The sequence below is a fragment of the Dama dama genome, chromosome 8, assembly GCF_033118175.1.
Source record: "Dama dama isolate Ldn47 chromosome 8, ASM3311817v1, whole genome shotgun sequence".
NCBI lineage: Eukaryota > Metazoa > Chordata > Mammalia > Artiodactyla > Cervidae > Dama > Dama dama.
The window spans coordinates 37881024-37895475 of record NC_083688.1 but is presented as its reverse complement, the minus strand read 5'-3'; the positions used below and the strand labels follow the sequence as shown (position 1 = coordinate 37895475).

Below are 14452 nucleotides of genomic sequence, written 5' to 3'. Positions count from 1 at the left end.
GAGAAGAATGACATAGAAGAAGAATGACGTTTTGACAGTGCACCCTCAAATTGTATTTCTAAGGAAAATGAAAGGGGATGCACTGACAGTGGGAAAAACTGTCACAACTCCGCTGGCAATTTTCTGACCTCAACCTTTAAAACCATTTTTTTTTTTTTCCTACAAAAATTGTGAGAGTTAGCCTTCATATGAGGATCAGTCTGAAAGAGGGGTCAGTGCTTTAAAAAAAGTGGCAGGTTAGCAGAAGTCCAGATTGTACTGAAGACTGCAGGAAATGTCAAGGATATCTTGGAAAAGATTTTTAAAATTGTGATGCAAAGAAAGAAAAGTTAGGTCAATTATTTGGGGAAGTTGATATAGTATTAACTGAAGCTTTTTTTTTTTCCCCTCACTTTTGTCAAGATAAGAAAGAACACTCACTGCTAAGAAGAAGTGAAATCCAAGATAATGAGGAGATAGAGAGTGCCTGGTTGTTGCTGTTGTTATTCCCCACCCCCCTTCTAGTTTTATTGAGATATAATTGACAAAAAGAAGTATGTAATTTTAAGGTGTACAGTATGGCTCAAATGGTAAAGCGTCTGCCTGCAATGCGGGCAACTTGGGTTCGATCCCTGGCCTGGGAAGATCCCCTGGAGAAGGAAATGGCAACCCACTCCAGTACCCTTGCCTGGAAAATCCCATGGACAGAGGACCCTTGTAGGTTACAGTCCATGGGGTTGCAAAGAATCGGATACGACTGAGCGTCTGACTTCACTTCTTCATCACAGTATAAGTTTAGTGAACATCCATCATCTCACATAGATACAAAATTAAAGACATAGAAAAAATTTTTTTCTTTATGATGAGAACTCTTAGAATTTACTCTTAAAAATTTTCACATATGGTATACAGCTGTGTTGATTATATTTATTGTGTTATACATTACGTCCCTGGTATTGAAAGTTTGAACCTCTTCATTGCCTTCATCCAGTTCTCCTTCCCCCACGCCCTTCCTCTAGTAACCACCAATCTTATCTCTTTTTCTGAGTTTGTTTTTGAAGTATAATTGATCAACAGTGATTCCATCTTTCTATACATTTTGAAATGATTGCCAGTTCAGTAAAATATGTCACCATGTAAAGATATTATACAGTTATTGAATATATTCCCCATATGATACATTTCATACCCATGACTTAGTTATTTTGCAACTGAAAGTTTGTACCCTTTCATCTCCCTCACCTCTTTCTTTCCTTCTTCCACTCTCCTCCTCTCTGGCAACCACTGGTCTCTGTATCTATAACTCTATTTCTGTTCTGTTTATTCATTTGTTTTGTTTTTAGACTCCACATATAAGGGAAATCATACAGTATTTGTATTTCTCTGACTTATTACACCTAGCATAATACTGTCTAGGTCAACCTGTGTTTTCACAAATAGCAAGATTTCATTCTTTTTTCATGGCTGAGTAATATTCCAGATGGAACCCGGGTCTCCTGCTTTGCAGGAGGATTCTTTACTGTCTGAGCCACCAGGGAAGCCCATGTATGTGTATACACACACACACCAGAATAACTACCTTCTTTCTTAGTAGACTGACTTCAGAGAGCCTGTAATTTGAGGACTTTTACCCCTTAGTAAATGTCTCTGGCTTTTACACTTCTCTCTCGTTAGCTTTTAGCATAACAACAAGAATTATTTTTTTTCTATTTTGTGAAGTTGAGACATAATAAATTATTTTTTTCTGCATTGTAATTAAGAGGAACACTGATTACCAGAAAATAAAGTCATCAGAATGATCTAGTTCAGAAAATGAAAGAATAGTAGATTTCCCCTGCATCTGGTTTTCATTTCTCTTAAATACAAATGAGAATGGGTGATTCTTTTCTTTCCATTAAAATTAATGGTTACTAAAATTGTTAAATCTTAGGGATCATTCTCTAGCTTTTAACACTGAGGAAATATGAATTTTTAAAATTTGTTGAAGTATCTATGCTTAAGAAGATGCTCATGTTTTTTGTATTACATAAGCTAACTCATTTTCAGAAACTTGTAAAACTGAGTCAGTGTGATCTTCTGGTTTGATTAATTTCTCATTGTTTGTTATGGAGGGTTATGCAGTTAGAATATATTTTATTATGTGTTGAAAGCAGGATTCTGAACTATTCTTGGAAAGTTAGCAAGTAGTACCTAGAAAAGAAAATGAAAAGCATGACTTCCTCAAACTCCTGGACCTAACTCCACATTTATAGGGAAACATGGGGGTATAAGAGTAAGTTAAACAGCACCGTGAGGAAACAATCCATCAAATCCAGAATGTGACATTTGGCCTGAATTCTTTCAAAATTCAATATCAGGAGAAAGAAAAAGGTAGAAGGTCTACTTTAGGTTAAGAGAAAATGAAGAGAATGTAATGTATGAACTTTAATGGATCCAGGTTGGAGGGGAAAAAAAATTTATTAAAGCATTTTGGAAACAGATAAACTTGAATATGGACTAATATGATATTAAGAAAGTGTCAGTTTTCTTAAGTGTGTAAATATTATGGATCTAGAGAAGAATGCTCTTAATTTTTAGAGATGCATGCTGAAGTACTAGTGGTAAAATGTCATGATACGTGTAACTTTAAATTGTCTGGAAAAAAGCACACAGAGAAATCAGATATGGCGAGTCATTAACAATTGTTCAGTCTTGGTGGAGGATATATAGGGTTTTCTGTATGTTTAAGTTTTTTCATAATGGGGAAAATCCATTGCTTCTGAAATTTTATATAGATATATGTACATATATATCCTTTAGACTGAAGAGTAAAGCTTCTAAAGCCTCTGTATAAACAGGCATTGGCATTATTAATTTCTGTGAGGGAGGTGTAGAAATAAAGTATCATATCTGTTTTCACTGATCCACATACTTGATTATATTATATTTGGCATGGCACACTTGAACTTGCTAAATTTTTTTTTCTCTGCTTTTTTGTTTTGAAGGATTAGTGTATTGGATTATAAACACATTGACTTTTGAAGCCCTTTTCTTTATAAATGAGATCTACTTGGAAAGAATTTTGTGGATCACCTTTACCTTAAAAGACTTAAAATGCATTGTGGTTAAATTTGCACGGTAGAAAGAACCTCATTTGAGCTGTGCTTGGTCACAGATCTAGAGGAAAGGTCATGTGAAAGTAAAGAATAAGTTTCACTTGTAATATTTAATATTCTAAAAGTTTTGAAAGAACCCATTCAGAGTGTGTTCAGAAGTTATCTTTTGGCAACTATTTGGAAGTGTTTGGTTAGAATTTTTGAAACAGTAAAACTCAAATTAAAAACTAATATAATCCTGATGAGTTATATCTTAATTCCCTTCCATTATCATTTTTGTATTAATTTGTTTTATAGCTTATATTTTGAAATTCAAAAAACCCCACCTTATATTTTTTTATGCAGTATGCTCTCTATCTGAACTCATTGTTTGTTACATAATATGGCTATGGATGAGAAAAAGAGTGTAACTTTTTAGGCTTGTCATGCAAATCCATGACAGACCTCAGTTTTCATAAAGCAGTTCAGATTTGATAAGGGAAAAATGATCTGTTAAAAAGATTATCTGTCATTGCTGTCTCATGGCTCTGTTGAGTTATTAAGTCTATCAAGTCTAGTATGAAGTGTGCAGAACAAGTTATAAACCGACATGTTAGCCTAAAGTTTCCGTGACTTGGCTGCTATGGGTTTAGTGTGAGTAATACTCTGTGTGTGGGTGTGTTTTCTGTATAATTACGCTAGCCTGTTATAGTCATAGGCCTCTCCTTTCCTTCCTCCTCTCTCTGTTCTCTCCCTGGCATGCAGAGTATTTGATTTCTGACAATGGAGGACAACAGCTATCAATAAGCGACGCCTTCATCAAAGGTAATTTTATCAAAATCTATACATGGGATGATGTCTCCTGTTCATGGAGATATACTGTGGGCCCAGGATACTGACTGGCGCTGAGTGAGTACCGACAGTGCATTATATTATTTTAGCACCATAAGAACACAGTTTTTCAATATGTGTAGTAGCCTTGAGACTGCTGAGAACCAAAAATATAAACTTGGACTTAGTTTGAGAGGTCTCTGATCTGAAAAATAATTGTTTAAAAGTCTTTACCTAGATTCTGAATTTTATTCACTTAAAGGCTTTTCTATATCACGAATATGCTTTTCTGTATCACGAATATAGTATTAAGTATTGATAGACATATCATCAAGTGATTGTCAAGCTTATCAAAAAGCCACAGGCAGATCTCATCTAATTGAGGATGCTGCTTGCTCTCTGGATTTGGACAACAAGTGGACTGAAGGAAATAAGAACTAATTCTGCTTATCATTTCCTTGGGGACGAAAGGAAGTGCAGAAGAATACAAACCTTTCCTATCCCCATCCCTACTTAGCTTGCTGTGGAGTGAAGGCACACTTATTTGGTCTATAACACGCTACAGCCTAGGCCTCAGATAATGGGAGGGTTTCACATAAAAGAGAGAAGATAGGGCGAGCTGGTACAAGGGCAGCTGCTGACAGATAGTGTCACAACTTAGTGTTTCTAAATTCACCTTCAAGCATCTGGTTCAGCCAGATGTTTATAGACCAAGAGTTTACATAATTGAAATGTGCTGTTCTTGTACCTCACTTGTCGTGGACACTGGCTTTACTCTGGAGCCTGCTGGACTGTTTAGTTGAAGGTTTTTTGTCGTTTGTTCAGTTTGCTTTAAGAGGGGAAAGACTAGAGACTAGAGAAAGACTAGAGAATTTTTACAAGCATTTCCTACCTCTTTTCTTTCCATTTATTCAATCACAGTTTCAAAAGTTATTCAGTGAGCATCTTTTTTGCAAAGTATTTAGTATTACCGATTTTTTTTTTTTTTTTGGGTTCTGATCATTTACAAAATTTTATATAAATTACTATTTACCATGTTTTGATTTCTTCACAGTTAATTTTTTGGTCTGACTTGTAAAAGTTTTGCCAATTAAGAAGAAAGCCTTTTTTGTTCTAGTACTGAAAAAGAAACACTGACAGGATTGTATGAGTAGACTTTCTAGACTGTCATATCCTGGTTCGGACGAATCAATGCTGAGCTTTTCTCAGCACCCACACTGTCACAAGTTCTCCTTGCATTCTGATTTCTGTTGAATGCAGTGTTCAGTTTGTGATTTTATAGGGAAAATTAACTACCTCTCTCTTTTAATATCCCCAAATAAATAAAAAGACTGTAAACAAATCTCAGTTCATTTGCTTTTCAAAAGCCGTATTTATAGTTACTTTCTTGAGAGCCCTGGTTGCTTATGTAAATTTACTCTTTACACTTGTGTCTCTGATTTTGGCTGTTGAGAATGTTGATCTAACTCAGACTTAATTTTTTTTATCTATGAATTTAAACATGTCCTTGCTTTTTTTAGATCAATAATTTGAATTGGCTAACTTAAAAAATTTAAAAAGACAAGTTGGTGATTTCTAAGTCTCTGAGTAGATGGTATAAAACTTGACAATGAATATAATTTCTTATTTTACACTTAGAATCCTTATTTAACCGTCGAGTTGAGGAAAAATCCAAAGAACTGCCTTTCACACCTTTGGGCTGGCATCATAACAACCTGGAGCTGCTGAGGGAGGAGAATGGAGAGAAACAAGCTATGGAGAGGTTGCTGTAAGGCAGTGAGCTTATTCATTTTAATTCTCCATTTTTCTAATCTTAAGTGACTTGATAGGTATTTGTATAGTTCTTCCTTATAAAGTCAAAAATGCTAACATTACTTAGGAAATAAAGCCTGTTCTGGTGAAACTTCTAATAAAGCAGAGAGTCCTAGTTGTGCTTTTCTATCCCCATTGTTATTTATGTGTTAAAATTTAATTGAATTAAATGGGGCATTTTTTTTATCAAACCCATAGATTTTTTGTTTGTTTTATTTATTTTTCAATTTTTTAATTGGAGGATAATTGCTTTACAGTGTTGTGTTTCTGTTGTACAACATCATGAATCAGCTACAAGTATGCATATATCTCTTCCCTCTTGAGCCTCCCTTAAATGGGTTATCTTAATTGGAGATATTCAGATTTTCTTTATATGCAAAGCATTAAGGCGCAGATATGCTGAAAGAATAAAATGACCAAGAAGATCTTACCTGTAAGCCATTAAGTCACATGCTGATTGCTTTGCAGACCGTGTTGCATCTTCAGAGCCATTGTCTCTGGCGGTGTTAACTGTGCAAATGTCTTTCCTGTAACGTTTTTGTAGTTCAGCTAATCATAACCACATGATGGCGCTGCTGCAACAGCTGCTCCACAGTGAGTCACTGTCCACGTCTTGGAGGGACATCATCGTATCCCTGGTCTGCCAGGTTGTTCAGACAGTCCGACCTGACGTCAAGAACCGGGATGATGACATGGATATCCGCCAGTTTGTCCACATCAAAAAAGTGAGCTCTGCCAATGTCTTCCTCGTGTTCGGCGTTCATGAGATGGGCCCGATAGTAATTTATCTCTTAATGGTCATCTGAAAGGGTCGCTACCAGGAAGGATGCTCCGTGAGGAGTGGAAAGTTTTTCTGTCCTATTTTGTAGCAGTGCATGTAAAGGTCGTAAGAGCCACTCTTAGGAAGTGGGAGGTGAGTGGGGGTGGGGGTAAGCTGGGCTTGCAGTGAGCTGGAAACCCAAACTTTCCTACTTCCCCTGGGAAGCCAAACTTTCCTACTTCCTCTTCTTGATGTGTCAGCTACAAGGCCTCTTTTCACACATGGCTGTTACTGTTCTGAGGAAAAGCAGTGGGTAATTGTTTTGTTTAGAGAATAGTGGAGTTTTGCCTATATTTTTTGCCTCTGGTGTTTAACTTATTAGTGGTTTTAATTGACATCTGGCATTTATTTGTTTGGTCAAATGGATATTTTGGAGTACCAGATAGTATGTTAGAAAGTTGACGATTGTAGGAGGTTGCCATTAATTATTGGTTGAAAGGAAGAAATGCATCCTAGAACTTTTTGTTCTTATTTGGTTACATAATAGTGAAAATAAAAAGTGGAAATAAATACTTATAGAATTCATTTGACTGCATTCTCAACATGTATATCGGATTATATTGTTTTCTTAATTGTTTCATTAGAGCCCAGGTGGAAAGAAGTTTGATTCTGTGGTTGTCAATGGATTTGTTTGCACCAAGAATATTGCACATAAAAAGGTAATGTGATTCAGTTCAACACTGAAGTTCAGCAAACTGTGACTGTGTGCCAAGCCAGCAAGCTGAGGGTGCCCCTCACCATGGAGGAAAAGGAGATTGGACAGGGAGGAGTGACTAGCAGTGAAATTTGGGGGTTCAAGGAGAAGTCTCCCAGAGCTGATGATGACAGGGGCTTGGACAGTGAGAACTCATCAGACAGAAGAAGGCTTCCCTGTCAGCAGGCTGAAGGGACGCTGGTGTCCCTTGACCCTGCCACATCTCAGGGATAAAAGATTTCCTAACAGATTAGAATTCTTCCAGAGGCCTAACATTTTAAAACTCTGTTCTTCCTCATAGGGCTGAACACAGAATTATGACTGGAATTCTGTATCATTCTCTGTACCTTCAGCCGTGAGGCCTCTTTCTAGCACCAGCGTAGAGAGAAGGGTAAATAACCCCTTGTACTAAGGAAAGTCTGAGACCCTAAGGTACTGGATAGGAACTGGCAGGAAATGAGGCTGGAGGAAGCAGATGAGGGCTTTGTCTTATCACTTTGTTCTGAAGGCTGCTGGTTAGCAAAGTGTACTGTGTATGAGGACCTTGTTAAAAATGTAGACTCCTAAGCCCACACCTTAGAAATTCTCATTTAGTAGTTTTAGGGGAGTGAGAATGGGGGGTGGGTAGAGGAAGGGTGGGACTACTTTTTAATTAAAAGAAGTGAAGTGAAGTGAAGTCGCTCAGTCGTGTCCGACTCTTTGCGACCCCATGAACTGTAGTGCACCAGGCTCCTCAGTCCATGGGATTTTTCAGGCATGAATACCGGAGTAGGTGATTTCCTTCTCCAGGGGATCTTCCCAACCCAGGGATTGAGTCCAGGTCTCCCGCATTGTAAGCAGACACTTTACCATCTGAGCTACCAGGGAAGCCCAATTAAAAGAAATTTTATTTTAATGAAGTATAGTTAATTAATAGTATTGTGTCTCTGGTGTATAGCAAAGTGATTCAGTTATAGGTATATGTGTATATATGTATTCTTTTTCATATTTTCCATTAAGTTTATTATAGGATATTGAATATAGTTTCCTGTGCAGTACTGTAGGATCTTGTTGTTCATATGTTTTATGCACCGTGGCTGCCATTTCCAAACTCCTAATTTATCCCTACCCCCACACTGCACTTTCCCCTGTGGTAACCATAAGTTTGTTTTCTCTGTCTGTGAATCTGTTTCTGTTTTAATAAGTTCATTTTTATCATATTTTAGATCCCACATATAAGTGATATCATATGATACTTGTCTTTGACTTACTTAGTCTGATAATCTCTAGGTCCATCCTTACTGCTGTAAATGTCATGATTTCATTCTTTTTTATGGCTGAGTAGTATTCATGTGTGTGTGTGTGTGTGTATTTCATACATCTTTATCCATTCATCTGTGGATGGACATTTAGATGGCTTCTGTGTCTTGGCTATTGTAAATAGTGCTTCTGTGAGCACTGGGGTGCATGTATTTTTTCAAACTGGAGTTTCTCTCTGGATGTCTGCCCAGGAGTACATTGCAGGATGATATGGTAGCTCTGTTTTTATTTTTTTTAAGGAAACTCCGTACTGTTTTCCATAGTGGCTGCACCAGTTTGCATTTGGGTGGGACTACTTTTTAGTGGAGTCACTCTGGGTGTTTCCAGTGTTGTTTATTTGTTTATTGGTTCTCACTTTTAGAGAAACCAATGATCTGTAACAGTGTTCTCAAACCTTGCTGTGCTTCAGAGTCACTAAGAGAACGTGTTAAAAATAGAGACACCCTGCCCTCATCTCTGGTACTATTGGTTTGGTTACAGTGAGAGCTCAGGCAAATTTCAAGCTTGAGTAACTGGATGGATAAACTGCAGTCTGTTTTCACTCTTTTCTAAGCTGAGAAGAATAATATATTTTTTATAAGGTATTAAACTTCCTGAAAAGTATTAGTGACCATAGATAAATAAAATTACGTTTGAATTTGATATTATTTCATAGCAATGATCCAAAGTCCATATTTCTACATAGAGTCTTATTAAAACAGCACTTTACCCATCAAAGTAGTACTTTAAATCACATTAAATGATGTCTGTTGAATTCAGAGGTAGGTGTGTTGTGCTCATCTCCAGAATTAAAAACTGTTACGTGGGTGTGCTAGTCACATGCATGAATGACTGTCTTGCCCCAGTGACCATGTTTAGAGATAGTCTGTAATTTGTAGTTACTGAAAAAGCCCTGCATGTAGTTTCCCAGCTGATGAATCCCTGTTTTCAGGAGCATTTGCTAGTTTGAACCTAATAAGTTTGGTCAGATGGAGACTTCTGTTGTAGGATGCAGGCCCCTCTGCCCGCGGCTTCAGTTGTGTGGTGAGGGTATATTGTTTGCGTCTCTACTTCTGGATGTGCTTTAAGATTTTCTGTTGTAACTTCTTGTTTCCCAGTTTTGCTTGCGAATTTACGACTGCTTAGATGTTTATTCCATCAAAAATATGTTCAGCAGGTGTTTTAATTCCTCTCTCCCTCCTCTACTTTTCTTGAATCTTAGAAAAGTTAAATTCTGCTTTCAGAATTGCTGATCTCTAGGAGTTTATCAAGTAGCCTATCTTTTAAGTTCCTCTCCCTCCTACCCAGGGTGTGATATCTTTTTTAAAAAACATTAGAGATTTAAAAAAAAGATAGTTAAGAGTATAGAAAATTAGGTAAAATAGCATTAGTGAAAAAGAAGCCAGTTTTTAAAGAATTTTGCATGGCTTTAATTATTTGCTTTGAAAAAAAATAAGAATAGCACAAAATAAATGAGAGTATTTTAATCTGAATAGAATGAGATAATCTATTTAAGAGGAATTATGACCAGTATGAACTTAGAGTTGTGATTAAAGGAGGTCTATAAATTGCAAACTTTCAAAGTTTTAACAAACTGTTCATTTATATTTTAGATGAATTCTTCTATTAAAAACCCCAAAATTCTTCTGTTGAAGTGTTCCATTGAATATCTCTACAGAGAGGAAACCAAATTTACTTGCATTGATCCTATTGTGCTTCAGGTAAGAACTCCTTACTGAAACCGTAATCTGGAGGAATGTTTGTATACTAAGATACTTGCCAACTCTTATACTTTCTTCCAGCTGGTTAAATTTGATAGGCAAACTTTATTGCTCTTGTTTCATTAAAAAATGTATTATAGAAGACATTGTTATGTATCATACTTTAGAAGCTTAGTAAAGCCTTTGTCACTGTTTTTAGTGGCAAAGTGTTAATGGCAACATGTGACTTTTTGGGAATAATTGAAGAAAAGGTGAAAATCCAAATCCTGTTTTCTCTTCCCACATACAGTTAGTAAAAGGGAGTGATGTCAGATGGAAATTGTGTCCATTTCTGTGTGGTTTTTGTTAAATGAGGAGGCCCAGAATAGCTTTAGTAGGATTATAGCCCTCGGCTGGAAGGAAGAACAGCCTTGGCTCAGTTCCTACACAGCCCTTTAGCTCCATTTTAAGAGATTACAAGTGCGTTCCCGCTGGAAGAGCTCTTTCCCCAGGGAGATGGAGCCCCTGGTCCTAGGTGGCTTTTGGGCGCTCATTGTGCGGAACTCCGTTTCCAGTTGTACTGTTGCGCTTGATTTTGTACATTTAAAATTTCCCTTGGGAAAAAAAAAAATAAATAAATAAATAAAATTTCCCTTGAGGCTGCCTCCAGCTAGGCTGAGCTGCTTGGCTGGGCTGTCCAAGTTCTCTGTCAAGGTACCACTTATTATTCTTATTAGTGCTCTTGATATGAAGTTGCATAGGTTATCTGCCCCAACTTCTTTTCTCCCATAAATGCTATTAATTAATTTGCAGTTGATCAAAATGGGAGGTTTTCAGAAATGTGTTTTTCCTATTATAGCAGAAACACTTTATATTCGGTTCCAGAAACGTTTAGGAAAAGCATTACTTGGAAATTCACGAGCACGTTTTTGTAAGTGATAGGAGCAGTCACTTTAAAAAAAAAATTATTTATCTGGCTATGCTGGGTCTTGGTTGCTGCATGGACTTTTCTGTGGTTGTGGTGAGTGGGGGCTACTCTCTAGGTATGGTGCACAGGCTTCTCATTGTGGCAGCTTCTCTTGTGGAGCATGGACTCTAGGTTGTGTAGCTTTAGTAATTGCAGCTCTTGGGCTCTATAGCACAGCCTCAGTAGTTGTGGCGCGCAGGCTTAGTTGCTCCAAGGCATGTGGGATCTTCCCGGACCTGGGATCGAACTCATGTCTCTTGCATTGGCAGGCAGATTCTTTACCACTGAGCCACCAGGGAAACTTTTGTTCTCAGTTTAATATAAAAAACTTAATTGTGGTAAAAGGCACCATGCTCTGTTGCTTAATGAACTCTGTTAACTGGGACTGTTGCCTTTTTGGAATTGAGCTAGGTATCAGTGAAAATGAGGGGTTTCAACCAGATTTATGCCATTCCTTCTAGCTCTGATTTACTATGACTTTTCAGTGAGAACTGAAATAAGGAATCAGAAGAAACAGTTATGGTTTGTGGAAAACTGAGCTACCTTGATGCTGGGAGTTTTCGTGATGTCACTGGTGTCAGTGGAAGACTTACATACTTAGATCACAACCACATGGTTTGCAAGATGCATCCTGATTGCAGAGATGTTAAAATGTATAAAATTGTATTTAGTTACCAAAAAGTTGTCCTTATATTTATCCATTGTAACTCCTCTTTTATGACCAGGTTAACAGACTGAAGTCTTCATGTTGGACACATATGCTCCGGGCAAATGTATATTAATAAACATGATTTAATTAATATAACTTGTTAATTGTAACTTGTGTAATTATATTAAGATGATACTGTTAAAGTGCTGCACTCAATATGCCAACAAATTTGGATAACTCAGCAGTGGCCACAGGACTGGAGGTCAATTTTCATTCCAGTCCCAAAGAAGGGCAGTGCCAAAGAATGTTCAAACTACTGCACAGTCAGATGTCTGAGTAAATCCATAATCTGAAAAGATGCTTTAAGATAGGAGATGATGTTTAATGCCAGGCTGGATGAAGCACAAGCTGCAATCAAGGTTTCGGGGAGAAATCAATAACCTCAGATATGCAGATGGCACCACTCTTAGGGCAGAAAGCAAAGAGAAGCTAAAGAGCCTCTCAACATTCAAAAAGCTAGGATCATGGCATCCAGTCTTGTCACCTTATGGCAAATAGATGGGGAAACAATGGAAACCGTGACAAACAGTGACTTTATTTTCACTCCAAAATCACTACAGACGGTGACAACAGCCATGAAATTAAGACGCTTGCTCCTTGAAAGTGAAGCCATGACAGACCTAGACAGCATATTAAAAAGTAGAGACATCACTCTGCTGACAAATGTCCATATACTCAAAGCTGTGGTTTTTCCAGTAGTCATGTATGTGATGTGAAAGTTGGATCATAAAGAAGGCTGAGCACTGAAGAACTGATGGTTTTCAACTGTGGTGTTGGAGAAGACTGTTGAGAGTCTCTTGGACAGCAACGAAATCAAACCAGTCAATCCTCAAGGAAATCAATCCTGAATATTCGTTGGAAGGAGCGATGCTGAAGCTGAAACTCCAATACTTCAGCCACCTGATGCGAAGAACTGACTGATTTGAAGAGACCCTGATGCTGGGAAAGATTGAAGGTGGGAGGAGAAGGGGATGACAGAAGATGAGATGGTTGGATGACATCACCGACTCAGTGGACATGAGTTTGAGCAAACTCTGGGAGATGGGGAAGGACAGGGACGCCTGGCGTGCTGCAGTTCATGGGGTCTCAACAAGTCGGACACGATTGAGCAACTGAATAACAGCAACAAAGTATCTTGTTCATCAGTGCTTCAGAACATAGTTTATTATATCTTTAAGTCCTGACCTATTTAGGTTTTTAGTTTGAATTGACAGAAAATGTCAGTTGATTTGACCCCCCTGTCCCCACCCCCGGCTCTTTGCTTGGAGTGGGGGAGCTCATCGTGGCATGACCAAAGAGGAAGCTGAAAGGTAGCTAGTTAAAAAAGGAGAATGAGAAAAAAAGGGCAAGGATAAAATTAGGCTGGGCATCATACTGTCTTCACAAGGTCTGCCCCAGAGGTCTGTTGGTCTACCCCTGCTCCATTCTGTCTTCCTGGCCTGCCTCCTGACACTCGTTCATTGCTGAGCCTGATCCAAGCCCCAATTTTAGCAGGGTGCTTCATGTACAATCATAGTAGTTGACTGGAGCTGGAACTGTGAGGAAATGTGTTTGCTTTCCCTGTATTGGAGGCCAGAAACTTAAAAAAGTGAATTTATTTTAGTTCTTCTTTATTGAAGCTGCACAAATAAAATAAAATGTCATTAAATTGCAATTTAATAAGCAGAGTAGGAAATTAACATATTTCAGGGAAAAAAATTTCATTTTGTTGGGACTTCCCTGGTCCAGTGGTTGAGAACCCGCCTGCCAGTGCGGGTCTGGAAGGTTACACGTGCTGCAGAGCAGCTCCGCTCATTGGCCGCAAGTGCTGAGCCCGCGCGCTGGGGCCCGTGTGCCGCAAGTGCTGAGCCTGCGCGCTGGGGCCCGTGTGCCGCAAGTGCTGAGCGCGCACGCTGGGGCCCGTGTGCCCTAGAGCCTGTTGCTGTGCAACAGGACAAACCACTGCAATGCGAAGCCCCAAGCTCTGCAACTAGAGAGTAGCCCCTGCAACTGCAGAAAGCCCTTGTGCAGCAACCAAAAATAAATAAATAAAAATTAAGAAAAAATTTTTAAGTGTAAAAAAAAAATATTTCTTTTTGTTAATAATGGGAGAATTTGAGAATGTCCAGTTTCTACCAGTAAGACAGAGAAAGGTGAAAAGAAATGTACCAGGGCAAGTTCATTGCAGGGAACAGGCTCATCCATTGCTGATGGCTCTGACCGTGAATACAAAATTGACTCAGAAAACACTGGGCATTTGGAGCAGAAGTGACAGGTGTGTCCCCACCTTCCATTGTCTCCTGAGTCCAGAGATTTTATAAAGCAATTAACTAATTATATTTTTAAACTCTAGTTGTTATTTACAACATTCATTTGCTTTGAGAGTAAGCCTTTGTCATGAAATTGTATTAAACATTGTTTTAATTTGTAATTACCACTGTTCTAAGTAGAATATTATCTGTTGAGAGATAGAAATTAGGAAGTAGCTGAAATAGTATCTGTTAGTTATTTATTCAAATACCTGAAAGAAGAGAGATTCTGGTTAGTTTCAGAATGTAAAAGGGGAAATCCATAATTATGTTAAAAATACTTAGTTGCTTTCATTTGTG

At 38.0% G+C, this 14452-nt stretch overlaps 1 protein-coding gene across 8 annotated transcripts in view; it reads left to right on the top strand.

Moving 5' to 3' along the window:
• PIKFYVE (phosphoinositide kinase, FYVE-type zinc finger containing) overlaps positions 1-14452 on the top strand; it is a 76710-nt gene that overhangs the window by 28850 nt on the left and 33408 nt on the right. For all 8 annotated transcript variants that reach the window (XM_061148878.1, XM_061148879.1, XM_061148882.1 and 5 more), the window contains 5 exons: positions 3819-3878; positions 5523-5652; positions 6241-6421; positions 7101-7175; positions 10102-10209. In XM_061148878.1, coding sequence (XP_061004861.1) covers positions 3819-3878; positions 5523-5652; positions 6241-6421; positions 7101-7175; positions 10102-10209 — 554 coding nt within the window. The remainder of the gene's footprint in view (positions 1-3818; positions 3879-5522; positions 5653-6240; positions 6422-7100; positions 7176-10101; positions 10210-14452) is intronic.